The sequence below is a fragment of the Terrapene carolina genome, unplaced genomic scaffold (assembly GCF_002925995.2).
Source record: "Terrapene carolina triunguis isolate 2854851 unplaced genomic scaffold, T_m_triunguis-2.0 Scaffold750, whole genome shotgun sequence".
NCBI classification, from domain to species: Eukaryota; Metazoa; Chordata; order Testudines; family Emydidae; genus Terrapene; species Terrapene triunguis.
The window spans coordinates 487,360-504,189 of NW_020665101.1; the positions used below are offsets into that span (position 1 = coordinate 487,360).

At 45.2% G+C, this 16,830-nt stretch overlaps 1 protein-coding gene, 1 long non-coding RNA gene and 1 other non-coding gene across 5 annotated transcripts in view; 1 reads left to right on the plus strand and 2 right to left on the minus strand.

Annotated features, from left to right (window-relative positions):
- TNPO3 (transportin 3) overlaps window positions 1-16,830 on the minus strand; it is an 83,050-nt gene that overhangs the window by 65,429 nt on the left and 791 nt on the right. The window contains exon 1 of one of the 3 annotated variants that reach the window (XM_024194540.1): window positions 15,527-15,608. The exons of the other annotated variants lie outside the window; for them this stretch is intronic. Within the exon in view, the coding sequence (XP_024050308.1) occupies window positions 15,527-15,529 (3 nt within the window). The 5' untranslated portion in view covers window positions 15,530-15,608. Of the gene's footprint in view, window positions 1-15,526; window positions 15,609-16,830 lie in introns of those variants that run through there. 3 annotated transcript variants of the gene reach the window in all.
- Window positions 1,167-1,300, minus strand: LOC112103001. Its single transcript, XR_002907799.1, has one exon. It is a non-coding gene; the product is annotated as a U4 spliceosomal RNA (small nuclear RNA).
- Window positions 16,059-16,830, plus strand: part of LOC112102995 — a 6,153-nt gene continuing 5,381 nt past the window's right edge. The window contains exon 1 of the long non-coding RNA XR_002907798.2: window positions 16,059-16,132. This is a non-coding gene — a long non-coding RNA (uncharacterized LOC112102995). The remainder of the gene's footprint in view (window positions 16,133-16,830) is intronic.

Genomic DNA, 16,830 nt, shown 5'->3' on the forward strand with positions numbered 1-16,830 from the left:
CATGCTCAATGAATTCTAGTAGATTGGGGAGACGTGATTTCCCTTTACAAATGCCATGCTGACTCTTCCACAACATACCATGTTCATGTGTGTCTAATAATACTTTTCTTTACTATAGTTTCAATCAGTTTGCTTGGTACTGAAATTAGGCTTACTGGCCCGTAATTGCCAGGATCGCCTCCACAGCTTTTCTTAAAAAATTGGCATCACATTAGCTATCCATCAGTCATCTGGTACAGAGGCTTTATTAAGCGATAGGTTACATACCACAGTTAGTAGTTCTGCAATTTCACATTTGAGTTCCTTCAGAACTCTTGGGTGAAGACCAGCTTGTCCTGGCAACTTATTACTGTTTAATTTATCAACGTGTTCCAAAACTTCTATTGACACCTCAATCTGGAGCAGTTCCTCAGATCTGTCACCTGAAAAGAATGGCTCACGCATGGGAAAACAAGGTTCTGGTTTCAGGAAGATCATCACTGCAACTTGATGGAAGGCAGGTGAACTCCTAATGGGACTTTTGGAAGAGCTGCAACAGGTTGCAGTTAGTCTGGAGATGGTGGAGGAACATTTGCCATCTAACCACCTAATTCTAGGTGCATTGAACAGAAGAGGCCAAAGAGAGACCTTTATACTGGTATTTTCAAAAGGATGCTCACTGTGGTCAATGTTCTGCAGCCACAGCTCAGCAAGCTTTTCATTAGCGTGTTCTAAATCCTCCTATTACACTCCGCAACCCATGCGAGATGAACCATCCATTTTAAAGTGTTTTGCCGCTGCATGACTCACTGCTATACACAGCTCTGAAACTGCCAACACCACTGAAATCGACTAAACCCTCTTTTACAACACAGCCTGATAAGAGCTGAGTGTGTGTAACCCACTAATAATTATGCCAGGGATTAGTACTGCTTATTAAACACAAACAACCCCCACCCCAGACAGTCCAGAGCTAGTTAAAACCTACCTCCCCTCTCTCTGAGAAGGAGGCCCGTTAAATCAGATGTGAGATCTAGTCCAGCGCCATCACTGACCTCTTGTGACTTTGGGGAGTCATTTTGCCTGTGTCTCAGTGTCTCTGTTACGTGGCAATAGCACTTGACTTCATAGGGCTATTATAGGATTTAATTCATTCACATCTATCAAGCACTTGGGAAGTCTGGATGGAGGTGCTGAAGAGTGCGACGTATTATTCCTCAAACCACAAATTGGCAGCTGGAGGAGGTCAGGGAAAAGTTTTCAACTAGCAATAATCACGCCTCAGAATAACTTCATTATGATACTGCCACTGCGCAAACCTGTTAACAGAGGATTAATTAACTTTCAACACCATCCTGTCCCTTTGAGGGGGACATTTCATTTCCTCTGTGTTAAAAGGGAAATAATAGACTAAAGCAGTGAGATTCCCTCTGTGGCCTGGACAAGTCACATGTCAGAACAAAGTAGATCTATCTAACTACAAAGCAGGGTGGATAAAAATCAATGATTTTTTTGATTGAAATCCGATTTTTTTGATAAAATGCTTTTTGAGGAAAAAACCTATCTAAAGATAGTTTTAATTAAGATACATTATAGCTCAAAGATATCTCATCATGGAATAGGGATGATAAATTCTAATTCTATAGTATGAGACAATATATTCATGTCATGTTTAAGAAAAGTTTTGTAAGTGAGTTCTAATAGTTCATGGATTAGGGACACAATCTTATGGGGTTCCATAGGCCTCTGTATAGATTATTTAGGTTAATCTTTCTATCTACCCAATGGGACTCAGTGCTCAGTCTAGAAGATACCATCAGAGATGCTTAGTTTTGCAGTTCTCAAACCGTGGATTTGTCTCTCCAGAGATAACATGCTTGTTCACAGCAAAAATGATTTAAAATAAATAAATAAATAAAATAATGTATAGAGGTGAGAAATAACAGACCTCAACCCTATTGTCCTTCTGCAAAAACCTACAATGGCAGCAGTCTGTAAGAGAGACCCAGTTTGGGAATAAGAACCATTCAATAAATATATGTTTGCTGATGGTGTTTTAAAGAAAGTCACACCAGTGAACTGGTGGAAGTCACTTAAGCACTTGGATTCAGAGACTGTTGAAGTGCTAATCTCACTTTTAACAGCAGTAGCTTCTTCTGCCAGTGTAGAAAGAATATTTTCTTCCTTTGGACTAATTCATTCCAAATTGAGAAATCGTTTGGGACCTGAAAAAGCAGGAAAGCTTGTTTTTCTTTTCCAGATTATGAACAAACAGGAAAATAAAGGTGAAGACGACTGAATTAGCTGCAGAAGCCAATATTTTAAGTTTCTCATGTTGACCTGGCTGATATAGTCGATTTAATTTTTGTGGGTTTTTAAAAATATTTTATATTTTAGTTAAAAACAATTTTAATAAAAACAAACCTGATTTTAAAAAACTTGAATGTTTAACTAAATTCAAAAATTCATATGCTTGTTTTGTTAAAATATTATGTGTTTGCTGTTGAAGAAAAAAATCCAGAATACTTAACGTTGTTGTTTTAGTTAAATAAAACAATTTAAATGTCTGTCGGGTGATGTTCTCCTCCTAATACAGCATGGCAAGAAAATCCTCCAAATATTAATGATTAGCCTGTTGAATTGGAGATAGCTCACCTCCCAATGACTTCATAAATATCTGCTTCAATTACCTTTGGTAAATGAAATAACCAATCATTCATTTTCTGATATAGCTGTAAAACTCACCTGAAAAGTTTTCAAAATAAAGCACTTAAAAAATGTATTGGGTGTACCTTTTACAAATGAAACCTACATCTACCTCTGAGTTGTGAAGAATATGTATCAAGTTATAACAACCAACAAGAATGCACTTTTACGTAGAAATCCCTGATTAAATAGAGTCTTCCTGACTAGTGATTTAAACGATTTAAATCAATTTGATTTAAATCAAATCCACCCTGCTACAAAGTTCACCTCTCTCAAACTGGTAGTTAAGAGGAGTGCTGTAAAGAATGGTTTAGAACAGTGGCTCTCAACCAGATGTCCGGGGCCCCCTAGGTGGCCATGAGCAGATTTCAGGGGGTTGGCCAAGCAGGGCCAGAATTAGACTCACTGGGGTCCAGGGCAGAAAGCAGAAGGCCACTGCCTGGGGCTGAAGCCTGGAGTCCTGCCACCCAGGCCTGAAGCCGAAGCCTGAGCAATGTAGGTTTGTGGGGGCCCCTGTGGCATGGGGCTGAAGGAAACTGCCCTGCTTGCAGAAAAGCAGTTGTTGTGGCACAGGTGGGCTGTGGAATTTTTATTGCATGTTGGGGGGGAGGGGGAGAACAAAAAAGGTTGAGAACCCCTGGTTTAGACTAATGACACGCTATGTTCTGAATGGAAACTAATTCCACCCCAATCCATTCACCGGACCAAGACCTTACTGTTTTGAGGAACAGCTTAGGTGTCTCCTACAAACTTTTTCCACTGGAGGGAGGGAGGGAGGTGGGTGTGAGTGATATCTCTCTGAAAGCATCAAGCCTGGTGAGCATTAATAAAAAGCGACAGAGCCAGCCGTGCTGTTAACCTGCAGACGGGCTAGGTTCTTAAAGAAAACATTTGCACTACAACACGCGAAACAGAGAGCATAGTCCAAAGCTAGAAAAAAAGATTTCTGAAATCAATGAAACAAGAGCTCTCATGAGAGGAGAAGGGAAGAGTTATTTCTCTATAAACCGAAAAGGGATCCTTTGAAGTAGGTCAATCGTCTTGCTAGAAATCCTATCTGCCCCACTGTCTGAGCAGTAGTTTCATAGAGAAATTGCTTGTTCAGTCACTATGGATTGTTTTTTAGTGACTGTAACTTAGGTGGGGGGCGGGGGAGTAGTGCAGAGGGAATAGTTACAGAGCAATAAATTAAGCAAGAGAAGGAAGACAACAAAGGCTAAAAAGGAAAACTGTGGTCCACTAATTTATTACACCAGGCAACCTGGCAAACCCAGATAAACGCACATATGAACCATAATCAATCGGAACAAGGCTGGAGCCGAAATCACAAATTTACAACAGGGATGGGACCAGATGATAAAGCCCATCCTGAAGGGAGAAGCCTTGAGTAGGAGATTTGACAGCCCTGCCTGCACTTCTCGATGAGAGTTTCTGTAAATTCGGGGGCAAATATAGTATGGTCTACAGAGTCCTACAAAGCAGTCAGCCGGCTGATGTCGTTATCTTTAGTGCAGTGGTGCAGCCCTCAGGGACTTCCGGTCCCAAAATTCAATAAGTCATCTTGATAGAAGGCAGCTCTCCATGGGCTTCTCTCAACTGTTTTTAGTCACGCATGCCCACTCTGGTTTTGTACGGTTTCCCATTTTGCCCCAATGCCTGAATGAGCCTTATTCAACACAGGTCAAAAATCCATCTGTAATGATCACCACACGCACCCGTACTTGTTCTGTTTGTACTGTACCAGAACATGCCAGCCTGTGCCCTCAGATCGTTCGCAGCCCTCTAGGGTAGAGATGTAGTAGTTTAATCCAGCTCATCCAACAAAAGCATCTGATTTTGTACTTACAAGTTTAGCAAACCTAAACACTTCTCTGGCTGACGTTTTACACCTGTTTGAACATCCCCCGAATCATTTCTAGAGCAGATCTTTTAGGAGAACATCCAATCTTGATATTAAAATTATCACTGACAAAGAAGCCACCAAAGCCCTTGGTAAGTGATTACAATGGTTAATTACCAGGGTGGATAAAAATCAATGATTTTAAAAAAGAATCAATTTTTTTTTGTTATAAAATGCTTTTTGAGGAAAAATCTAAAGATGGTTTTAATTAAGATACATTATAGCTGAAAGATCTCTCATCATGGAATAGGGATTATAAATTCTAATTCTATAGTATGAGACAATATATTCATGTCATGTTTAAGAAAAGTTTTGTAAATGAGTTCCAATAGTTCATGGATTAAGGACCCAATTTTATGGGGTTCCACAGGCTTCTGTTTAGATTATTTAGGTTAATCTTTCTATCTACCCAATAGATAGAAAGTGCTCAGAGATGATTAGTTTTGCAGTTCTCAAACTGTGGATTTGTCTCTCCAGAAGTAACATGCTTGTTAACAACAAAAATGTTTTTTAATAAATAATATATAGAGGTGAGAAATAACAGACCTCAACTCTATTGTCCCTCTGCAAATTTGTGTACAAAGAATCAATCCCTTACCTCTCTCTAAAAAGTGCAAAGTTTCAAAAAGTTCAATGAATAGAAGATTGTTGGGGGCGGAATAGGTCTGGAGATAAACGTGAGAAGCGAGGGACATATGCTTGTTTTGTTAAAATATTATGTGTTTGCTGTTGAAGAAAAAAATCCAGAATACTTAATGTTGTTTTAGTTAAATAAAACAATTTAAATGTCTGTCTGGTGACATTCTCCTCCTAATACAGCATGGCAAGAAAATCCTCCGAATATTAATGATTAACCTGTTGAATTGGAGATAGTTCACCTCCCAATGACTTCATAAATATCTGCTTCAATTACATTTGGTAAATGAAATAACCAATCATTCATTTTCTGATATAGCTGTAAAACTCACCTGAAAAGTTTTCAAAATAAATCACTGTTTAAAGATGTATAGGGTGTACCGTCTACAAACCTACATCTATCTCTGAGTTGTGAAGAATATGTATTAAGGTTATAACAACCAACAAGAATGCACTTTTATGTAGAAAACCATAATTAAATCGAGTCTTCCTGACTAGTGATTTAAATCAAATCCACCGTTAGTTACTCTCACTGTTAAGCGCATTGGGTGCTGCCATCCTCTCGTTAGTGAGGAGGTGCATGCAGCCTGCAAAGATGACAGGTATACAACACTACATTTCAATCCAAGGAGAGGCACTGTGCATACTGGGACCTGTTGTCTCCATAGGCTGCAACTGTTATAATACCGGCGAGAGGCTGCGCTCAATTTTATGGTAATTAAGTGCAAGTCCTCAGACTCTTGGAAAGTAGCCCGTTTGATCTTCAGCTGGAGAGTTACTAGTTACCCCAAACTCCACAAATTTGATTAATCCTTTTACTTGAATTTTCCACTTATCAGAACCTGTGGAAATAGTCATAGCTTGGAACGTCTCTGAGATAACTAGGAATTCAGCTTCGTCCCACTACTTCCCAGGAAGTTAACAAGGAAAATATTTGTTCTCTGTCACAAAAGCTTAAGAACGTACTAGCCCATGGAAAATTTGGAGCAGCAAGATTTATTAGACTGGTCAATTCTACAACTGCTGCCTAGGTCATAAGAAGTGGTAAAAACGGACTGGAATTCTTACCAGAAACTCAAGTTGCACGGCTATTCCTTGGAAACTCTGAGCAGCAACCAAGGACTTTGGGGGAGGATGGACCACACAGGAGAGAAGAACCAACTACAAGCCAAAGTCAATGCAACAGTACCACTATAGGTAAGGTTGTGTCACGACTTCTGCGTAAAGATCCACCTTTCCATGTCCTCTGCAATCAACGTGCTTAGTTGGAGACCTCTGAAATCTTACATGTATCAGAAAGGTGCAGGGTAGACTTAATGACCCAATTTTGAGGTTATGTGAACTAGGGGTTGCAGAGATTACATCCTCCCACCGCAAAATTAGCCATTTTTCAAAAAGTTTCTAGGTGGGTCCCCATCTCCCCCCCCCCCCCCCCCGAGCCAGAGATCAGTCTGTCAATTGAGTTTTACCCATGGCACCCACTAAATCTCTGGGGGACTCAAACTGAGAATGGTATTTAAGACAATGTAAATTTTTGTCTGTGCAAGCGCCAATACAGAAAATTGGTTATAGGATTTCCATTCCCACCATTTTATGTTTTAAAGATTAACTCTTGTAAATTCTCTAAAATCCAACCAGTTACTCGGATTGCTCTGAAATTTGGCATGCCTTATAGGGGGCCTGGGTAGCATTAGTGATCCAAATGTGGGGTCATTTGAACGAGGGGGTTCCCAAGTTACAGACCCCCTCCCCAAAAACAGTTTCCTGCTTCTGCCTGGTCCCGTTAAACTGAAGGTGCTAATCACTGGATGAATCAGACCTCTGAGACTGATGGGCATGAACTCACCCTTCAATTAACAAAACTAAAGATACATTAATCATAAGCCCCCACCCAAGACAAAAGGAGTTTTAGACTGATTGGCGGGATGTTGCTATGATCTGAGTCATGGGTGGCAATTTTATTGTGAGGAATCGGAGAATTTATGGGGGGGAAATTGGACACGACTGCTTGCTGAGAGGGGAGTGATATTAGGGGCGGAGTGGGGGAATAGGGAGAAAGGGGAAGGGTGGTAGGGGAGAGGAGGGGGTTGGGGGCTCAGGTGAAGGAGGTGCTGGGGCTAGAGACAGTGGAGGGGTGGGACACTGGGAAGAAAGACATGGAAGTCAGTGGCGGGGAGAATAGAGGCAGCGGCACCTGTCAGCCCCAGTCTGCCATCCCATGTTGCGCTCAGATCTGAGGGGTTCTTGCCTCTCTGGGAGTCTGAGTCCCCTCACTGCCCCCATGTATGTGCCAGAATCTACCGGGGTTGGACCCACTTCATGTGAGCCAGCCAGGTTCTGGGGGAAGGCTCACCCTTTTGGGAGGGTCTGAGGCCCCCTCCCTGCCCACCATGTGAATCAGGATCTGGGGTAGTCCTGCCCCTTTGGATGAGGAGCTGAGAACGGGTATACTTCATGCATATCACAGGCACTCAAGCACTCAGGAGGGGGACGGGAACACCCACTGAGAGTAATGGAGCAGGTCACAGTCTCAGAGCTATTGTGTTCACCTCCATGGGGTGTTCTCATTGAGCTGAGGTGAATAGACCATTTCGCACCTTTCAGAGCCTCCAATGCTGCAGATGGATGTGTAAAGGAGGCCTTTCTCTCCATCATCTCTATCTTCCTGCGGCCAGGTCTACACTATAAAGCTAGATCAATGCAAGGCAGCTTATAGCGACCTACCTGTGCATGTGTCTACACTCAATTGGTCTCCCATCGATGTAACTGCAAATTGCCCCATTAAGCTGACTGACGCCTGGTCTACACTACAGAATTACTCCGGTATAACTACATCGCTCAAGGGAGTGAATAAGTCACACCCCTGAACATAGTTACTAACCTAAGCGCCAGTGTAGACAGCCTCTCGCGGAGGTGGATTAACTAAGCCAATAGGAGAAGCTCTCACCCGTCATCTTAAGAGTGTCTTCGTTAATGTGGTGGAGGATGAGAAGAGGAGTTTGGGGGCAGATGACTGGGGGAATCCAGCTGTGCAGCGAGCCAGGACCTATTTTTGACTCCGCCGCAGTCCAGCCAGTCGGGCACGGGCGAGCCTGATGCAGGCGAAAGAACCCTGGGTAAGTGTAAATTTTCAATTGCAGGGGTGGTGCCCCCAAAGTAGCAGGACACATTTCTGACTCAATAATTTACTCGAGAGGTAGCGATACGACCAAGAGGGAGAGCGGATATCTGCTAGAGAATTGGGCGGGAGAGAAAGGGGCATTTGGAACAGTTTGTCTATGGACACAGGGATGTCCCTTGAATCCTCCTGTGAGACTGATGAAACTTTGCTGAAGGCACTCTGCAATCCTCTGCCAAAGGTTTCTAGGGAGGGCTGCTTTACTTATTTCTTCCTCCCACACCACTCTGCAATAACTTCAGCAGGCACCATTGCTGTACACTGGCGAACAGCATATGGGCCCAGGCAGCTTCTGGATACCAGCAATAGCTCTGCCCGTGTTACCCTCAGCAGTGAGATATCAGCTAAAATCAACCCCACCTGTGGAAAATGGCACCAGTATTCAGTGTCAATGTCCTATACTAGTAGATTCATGCAACCAGGGAATTCCCTCCTCATCGCCCCAACCCCGAGTGGGCCATACTCAACATGGCTGGTGCTGCGACTGGTGCTCTATACAAGCAATCCCAAGCAGAAGTGGGAACATAGTGCCGAAAACTTTAGGCGAGCAAGAGGAGTGAGTTTGGCAGTGAACAGAGTGACAATGGTACCTCTGGATGTTTTATCTGCACCAGCTGCCATTGTGGCCTTCAGGGGTTCTCCACACCCATGGAGCACCCGAGCCAGATAAGGAAGAGACAGAAGAGGACTTGGGATGACATGTTCAATGACATCTTGCAAGCCAGTGCTGCACTGGACTGTGAGCACAGGGCCTGGAGGATGAACATTGTGGACAGCCTGGAGAAGGCAAGAATGGAGAGAAGCCAGACCCCGAAGTCCCAGCATGAAAAGCCGAGGGAGATGCACCAGGACATAACAGGGCTTCTCAGGCAGCAAACCACAGATGCTGCAGGCTCTGGGGGACCTGTACGTTCAACAACCCCAGGCTCATGTCCCTCTGCAGCCCGCTGTAAAAACTCAGTATCGGGACCACCCTAAACCTCCCTCCATATTCCATGTGGCATCAGGGGTGCCATTAATCGCCTCCTGCTATGCAGGACTGTGACTCTGAGCAGAGTGCAGGATATAGTGGATGGATTTGCAGCAGTGGGGATCCCGAACTGCAGGAGGGGTGATAGACAGCACACACGTCCCTCTGCTGTCACCAGACCACCTTACCACAGCATACGTCAACAGAAAGGGCTATTTTTCTATGGTTATGCAACCTGGTGGATTACCAGGGATGTTTCACTGGCATCAGTGTGGGCTGGTCAAGGAAGGCATATGATATTCACATCTTGAAGAATACAGGATTTTTTCAGAAAGCTGCAAACAGGTACTTCCTTTCCTAACTGGCGGATTACCACTGGCAATGTTGAAAAGCCAATAGTGATTCTGGAGGACTCAGGGTTCCCCTTTCTCCCTTGGCTCATGAAACCATACTCTGGTCACCTTGACAGCACCAAGGAAGGATTCAACTACCTTCTCCCACCACTCCACCCTGGGGGACATTAAAGACAATCACAGTTTCACATACACTGACCTGTGAAAGCCACAGTTGTGTAGCTACATGAACATGAGTGTTCTTTCCCCTTCATAGGTTCAGTTCTCAAAATTTATAAAGCTTTTAATGTATTTGTTTTAAAACAGCATGGGGTTTGGGGTTTTTTTGCAGATTGCTTTACAGAATAAAATTTGGAACATAATGCATCTTTATTAGTTCACAACATATGCTGCTGAGTGCTCAGCAGTTCTGAAAGCGACCAACTACCTGTTACTGCACACAACTCATAGGATCAGTCACAATCAAAATCAATAGGTGCTTTGACAATGTTATATTCCTACATGCACAGCAACCACCACACAATTCCTACCAGACCATAAAAAGAGCAGGGCCAGGTACAGTATACAATACCTGTTACTGTGGCTCACTGTTAAAAATGGTCTTTCACAGCCTCCCTGAGCCGGATAGCCCCACGTTGAATTCTAATAGCCTTTGTATTTGGCTATTCAAATTCAGCAGACAGCCACTTCACTTCCTCCGCCAGCGGAAACTTTTCCCTCTTTGCTTCTCAGATATTATGCAGGACACAGCAGGCAGCTATAACCACTGGGATATTTTTCACACCAAGGTCCAATCTTGTGCGTAAACAACGCCAGCGTCCCTTCAAATGACCAAAAGCACTTTCAACTGTCATACTGCACCTGCTGAACTGGTAGTTGAATCCTTCCTACCACATTGCCAGTGGTAGTCCGCCAGTCAGGAAAGGAAGTACCTGTTTGCAGCTTTCTGAAAAAATCCTGTATTCTTCAAGATGTGAATATCATATGCCTTCCTTGACCAGCCCACACTGATGCCAGTGAAACATCCCTGGTAATCCACCAGGTTGCATAACCATAGAAAAATAGCCCTTTCTGTTGACGTATGCTGTGGTAAGGTGGTCTGGTGACAACAGAGGGACGTGTGTGCTGTCTATCACCCCTCCTGCAGTTCGGGATCCCCACTGCTGCAAATCCATCCACTATATCCTGCACTCTGCTCAGAGTCACAGTCCTGCATAGCAGGAGGCGATTAATGGCCCACCACACTTGCAAAACAGCAACCACCGCAATGGATTTCCCAACTCCTAATTGGCTCCTGACTGACAAGTAACAGTCTGGCATTGCAAGTTTCCACAGTGCAATTGCCACTCACTTCTCCACTGTCAGGGCAGTTCTCATTTTGGTGTCCCTGCCCTGGGGGGTTGGGGCAAGCTTGGCACACAGATCCAGGAATGTGGCCTTATGCATCCGAAAGTTCTGCAGCCACTGCTCATCAGCCCAAACCTGGATTATGATGCCATCCCACTAGTCAGTGCTTGTTTCTCAGGCCCAGAAGGGGCGCTCCATCTGCAGCTGCTCCATGAATGACACTAACAACCTAGACTTGGTTCTTGTTATGTCCCATGGCAACCTGTCCTCCAAAAAAATAGTTACCTTCCCCACCCACTCAGTTCTTCTTGCGGCTCTGCAAATACTTCAGGATTGTGCGTCCTCTGCTTGTTACACTCACGACAATAGTGCAGAGTTGTGCAGGCTCCATGCTTCTGTCAGACGGCGGAGAGTGAGGAGTGTGCCGTGGGTTTATGGGATTTTGAAAAAAGGTACAAAAATTATGGGATACAAATATTATGCAATGGAGACAGTAATATATAATAACCTTCATTGCTTGATACAAAAAGATGTATGTTTTGTACCCTCTGATGTGAGTGGGCAAGGGAAAGAGCAGCATGTATACCTTCAGGATCCAGTATGCATCATTTCAATGCCTCCACCATTTAGTGTGGGTACACGTACCACGCAGACCGCACCTGGAGCATATCTAAATAATTCCCCATCGGCTACTGTCAGCTCCAGGGGATAGAAGGAATCCTGAGGGTGAGTGAATGGGTTGTAGAAGGAGGTGAAGAGCTTGCACATTTCAGCAACTGGCATTGGCAGAGTAAAGGTATGTGTGTTACTGGGATGCATTAGAGCATTGCTGAAAAAGGGTAGGGTTAAGGTTGCATGGGCATCCTTAACTGTGCAGTTCCTGATTTTCAGAAGTTTGAGATTTACTCAACGCTCTGTAACAGGTCAACATACCACCAAGGAAACTTCACTCTTTATGAATATAGCTTTTTTGCCACTGAATTAGAATATTGGTCTGTTGAGTTAAAAATATCATCTCACTACAACAGGCCCCAGCAGAGACATGGGGCTATTAAAAGATTACAAAATGGGCCAAGCGGATATGGGAAAGCAGTAGCTGTGATAAGAGTTTTAACACAGACCCATTTGACATTATCATAAGCAAATTAGGTAAATGTGGGTGAGATGAAATTACTATAAGGTGGGTGTACAACTGGTTGAAAGACGGTACTCAAAAAGTAGTTATCAATGTTCGCTGTCAAACTGGGAGGATTTATCTAGTGGGGTTACTCAGGAGGTCAGTCCTAGGCCCGATACTATTCAATATGTTCTTTAATTACTTCAATAATGGAGTGGAAAGTATGCTTATAAAATCCGCAGATGACACCAAGCTGGGAGGGGTTGCAAGCACTTTGGAGAACAGGATTAGAATTCAAAACTACCTTGAGAAATGGGAGAATTGGTCTGATATCAACAAGATGAAATTCAATAAAGATAAGCACTTAGGAAGGAAAAAATCAAATGCATAACTACAAAATGGGGAATAACTGGCCAGGCGGTAACACTGCTGATAAAGATCTGGTGGAGGGCATAGTGGATCACAAAGTGAATATGAACCAACAATGTGGCGCTGTTCAGAAAAAAGCTAATATTCTGTGGTGTTTTAACAGACGTGTTCTATATAAGTCACAGGAGGTAACTGGCCCACTCTATTCAGCACTGGTGAGGCCTCAGCTGGAGTAGTGTGTGTCCAGTTCTGGGTGCCACACTTTAGGAAAAAGGTGGACAAACTGGAGAGACTCCAGAGGAAAGCAACAAAAATGATTAAAGGCCTAGAAAACCTGATCTAGGAGGAAAGGTTAAAAAAAACCTGGGCACATTTAGTCTTGAAAAAAGATGACTGAAGACTTGTTACCAGGTCCCTCCTCAAATGTGTCACATGCTGTAATAGAGTCAAGTCAAAGTTTCCCCAAGCCAATGGCTCATCGGGCTGATGCGTTTAAGGCACATCAGTCTCATAGCCAACAGTACACAAGGACACAAGTACAATGTGGCCAGCATCACATCCAACTGCCTATGACTGCCCTAACCCGATGGATCAGGTACCCATTTTGCAGCTGGGTGAACTGGAAGTGGCCTTTCTGTGTAAGATCATGCAAAACTCAAAAGTCCATTGAAGGTAGGACAAAATGTCATCAGCTTAATCTGCAGCAAAAGAGATTCATTAGATATTAGGAGAAACTTTCTAACTATAAGGATAGTTAAGCACTAGAATAGGCTTCCAAGGGAGACTGTGGACTCACCATCATTGGTCAACCTGGTCTTAAAAACCTCCAAACACCCCTCACAGATGGTCTAGGTTTAATTTGTTCCTGCCTCAGCACCAGGGGCTAGACCTGATCACCTCTGGTGGTCCCTTCTAGCCCTAAAAAGCAACAGAGGGCCCTGTGGCACCTTTAAGACTAACAGAAGTATTGGGAGCATAAGCTTTCGTGGGTAAGAACCTCACTTCTTGCATCTGAAGAAGTGAGGTTCTTACCCACGAAAGCTTATGCTCTCAATACTTCTGTTAGTCTTAAAGGTGCCACAGGACCCTTGGTTGCTTTTTACAGATTCAGACTAACATGGCTACCCCCTTTCTAGCCCTATATTTCTATGATTCTAACCCATTCCCAGCCCCCGCAAACCAGGAAGAAGCGTTGGGTGCATACAAGACAATATCCCTAAACCATGACAAGACTGGCAACATTTTATATTGGCTTCTAGCGAATAGATTTAGACCTCTGACTAATGTCTTGTAACACTGTCCAGCCCTGTCTAGCATCAATCACCTTGAAGATTCAGAAGCCTCACCTTGAAGATTCAGAAGCCAGGAAATAGTTCTCCAAACTTATTGCTTACCTGAGAGTTGCCCAACATGTCACTTACAAGGTCCTTAAATGTGGCCTGTAATTGCCATTAGATCTGCCACTTTGGATCCAGACAGGCTCCAAGAAGTTGCCAGAAAGAAAGCCCAGACCAATACTTCTTGGAAGGGGAGAAGGGACTCAAATAAGCAGTGTCAAATCGATGCATCTTATCACACAACACAAAAGAAGGGCTGTTTATAATCCCAGCAAAAATGTAAAATCAAGAATTTGTCATTCACATTTCCTCCTTTTCAGACATTGCAAAGATTGTGCGAAAGAAGGAAAGTCTGCCTTTCCTGTCCCCCGTTAAGGAAGTATGCTTCCCTGTGAATGCTCGGGAAGGAAGAGCAGGCCTTTCTGTTTCAACAGAGTGTTTTTGAAAGAAAAAAAGCCTAGAAAAATTTACTCACCAAGTCGGAATTTTACAGGAGAGAAGGGAAAAAAAAAAACAACAACCCCTATTTAGAAACCTAGTGGAACTTTCTGGGGGTTGCTGGAAGAAGGTCACTACTCACCACCAAACCTGATAGTTTGAGAACTTTCTCCGAATACTGAGGGAGGGAGAAGAATCCCTTCAACAATACTTACAATTAAACAACAAGAAGATATTAAAATTAGGAAAATAGGAGAAAAAAATCACAATATTGCATAGAGTTTAAATAGAACTAATAAAAGGTTATGTATCTAAATGTAAGAAAAGCAGAAGTTTGGATCTAGACAGGAGATAATGAAAGACTTTAACTAACACTATAAACTGACAACACAGAAGAGGAAGTCAGAGTAGAAAAGCATCAACCACAATACAATACATGATCAATACCACAGGTATTGGTAGCAGGTCTCAATACATTTTTAGGGACTTCCATGGGCCAATTTATAATTGTGTACACTAAGTTTCTCTCTATTTAAGTTACAAAGCAATTTTTATGTTATAAAGAACAGATCTGTTAACAGATTAAAAAAAGCCATTACAAAAGACGACATCTCTGCTACTGAGTAAACTATTATAATTAAGACAAAACCACAACAGTAATCAATAGAGGAAGTGAAGTCTCCCCCTACTGCCACAATTCACAGCACCTCAACAGGGCCAAACTACACTGGAGTTCCGAATTGGAAAAGTACTGGGGTGGACTCCTAAAGTAATATGCTGCGACCCATGTCCGTTTATCTTGCTATCAGGGCAGGGAAAATTGCCTGTAGTGATAGATGCAAAAATCAAATCTTTCTTACAATTGTAAGATAATCCGAACTGTTAGAATACATAGCAAAAATTAGTTTGCTTTACTGTATGTCTTCAACTATACATTTTATCTGTTTTTAACCACAAGTTGCATATTAGCAAAACTTTTTGTTAACTGCTCCTGAATGTCAGATTCTAGCTGGTATGACATAATGTAATCAAAATGCTTGTATGTCAGTATAGCACTTTAACATGACGTTCTTAACTCCTGTTACTAAAAATGTACAATGTGTCACAAATACTAGCATTATTACAGAACAAGCAGTATCAACACCAAATCCCTGATTTCACTTCAGACAACACAGAAAAGAGGAGAAAATATGCACCATTCTTTCTGGAACAAAGAGATTCTTTCCTTCCAAATATTTGGGACTCCTGAAGGCAACAACAAGAAGCCTGGACTCCGATCATATAAGCTGCAGTCGCCAGAATGTTAGGACTTGTCCGCACTGGCCAGGGTATATTGTCATGTCCATGCCCAAAGAGCTGGTATTAAGGCACAGATCGGCAGAGTTGTTTGCGGTCTAGCGCCACCCCAGATGGCTGCAGTGATCCCTGGGACTCCATAAAGCCCTTTCGGATCCGGGGACGCAGCAGAGAAGCACGAGTTCAGGCTGGCGAGCCCGGAGGTTCGGAACCCGGAGCCCAAGGACAGGCTGCTAGCCGGGAATCTCCCAGGAGAACAAGTGCCCAAGGCTCCCACGTGGAGCCAGCTCGCCCCCACCCCACCACTGAGAGGGCCCGGAGCCCCCTCCCTCGCTCTGGAAGTGGGGAGAGACCGAGCCCCGGATCTGTCCCCGCCCGGCAGACACACTCAGTCCCGGCCTGCTGCCCTCCGCACTCGCGTGGTGTGGACCCGAGAAACCCAGTCCCAGTAGCCGTCTCGCCCCCGGCCCGGCGCCCGCTGCGGGAGCCAGACCCCGGGGAAGGCGGTGAGTCTCCGATCCCGGCCTCCCCGCAACACGAGGCCTCCAGCCGGCCGCGCTACAGGCCTCCGCACGGGCCTAGCCCTGCTGCCAGGCCGCCTCCGGCTCACGGGGCCCGGCCCCAGCTCCGCCCCCAACCCCAGCCGGCTCCGCGCTGAGGCTCGGGGAGCGCCAAGGCCGAACTCGCCGCCCCGAGCCCTCCGCCGGGGCCGCCCAAGCGCCGCTGCCCGGGTCCCCCTCGCCGAGCTCCCCCAGCGCTACGCCCGGCCCGGCTCCGCTGCCGGGCTCCCCCCGATCTCCCCGGCCGCGCAGTTCCCCAGGCCCCGCCCGATCCCCCAAGGCCCCGCTGCCCGGCTCCCCCTGGGCGAGATCAGCCGGCGCCATGGCCCAGCCCGATCTCCCCGGCTCCTGCCGCTCCCCAGGCCCCGCTCCCGGCCGATCGGTTCGGGCAGCCGCTCTCTCAAAAACCCCGGCCCGGCCCGATCCGCTCCCCGCAGCTCCCCCCGCGCCCGGCTCCCCGATCTCTGCCCACCCCCCGTCCCGGCCCGCTCCCCGCGGCTCCCGCCCGGCCCGGCCCGATCCGCTCCCCGCAGCTCCCCCCGCGCCCGGCTCCCCGATCTCTGCCCACCCCCCGGCCCGACCCGCTCCCCGCAGCTCCCCCCCGGCCCGGCCCGCCCGGCTCCCCGCACCTCCCGCCCGATCCG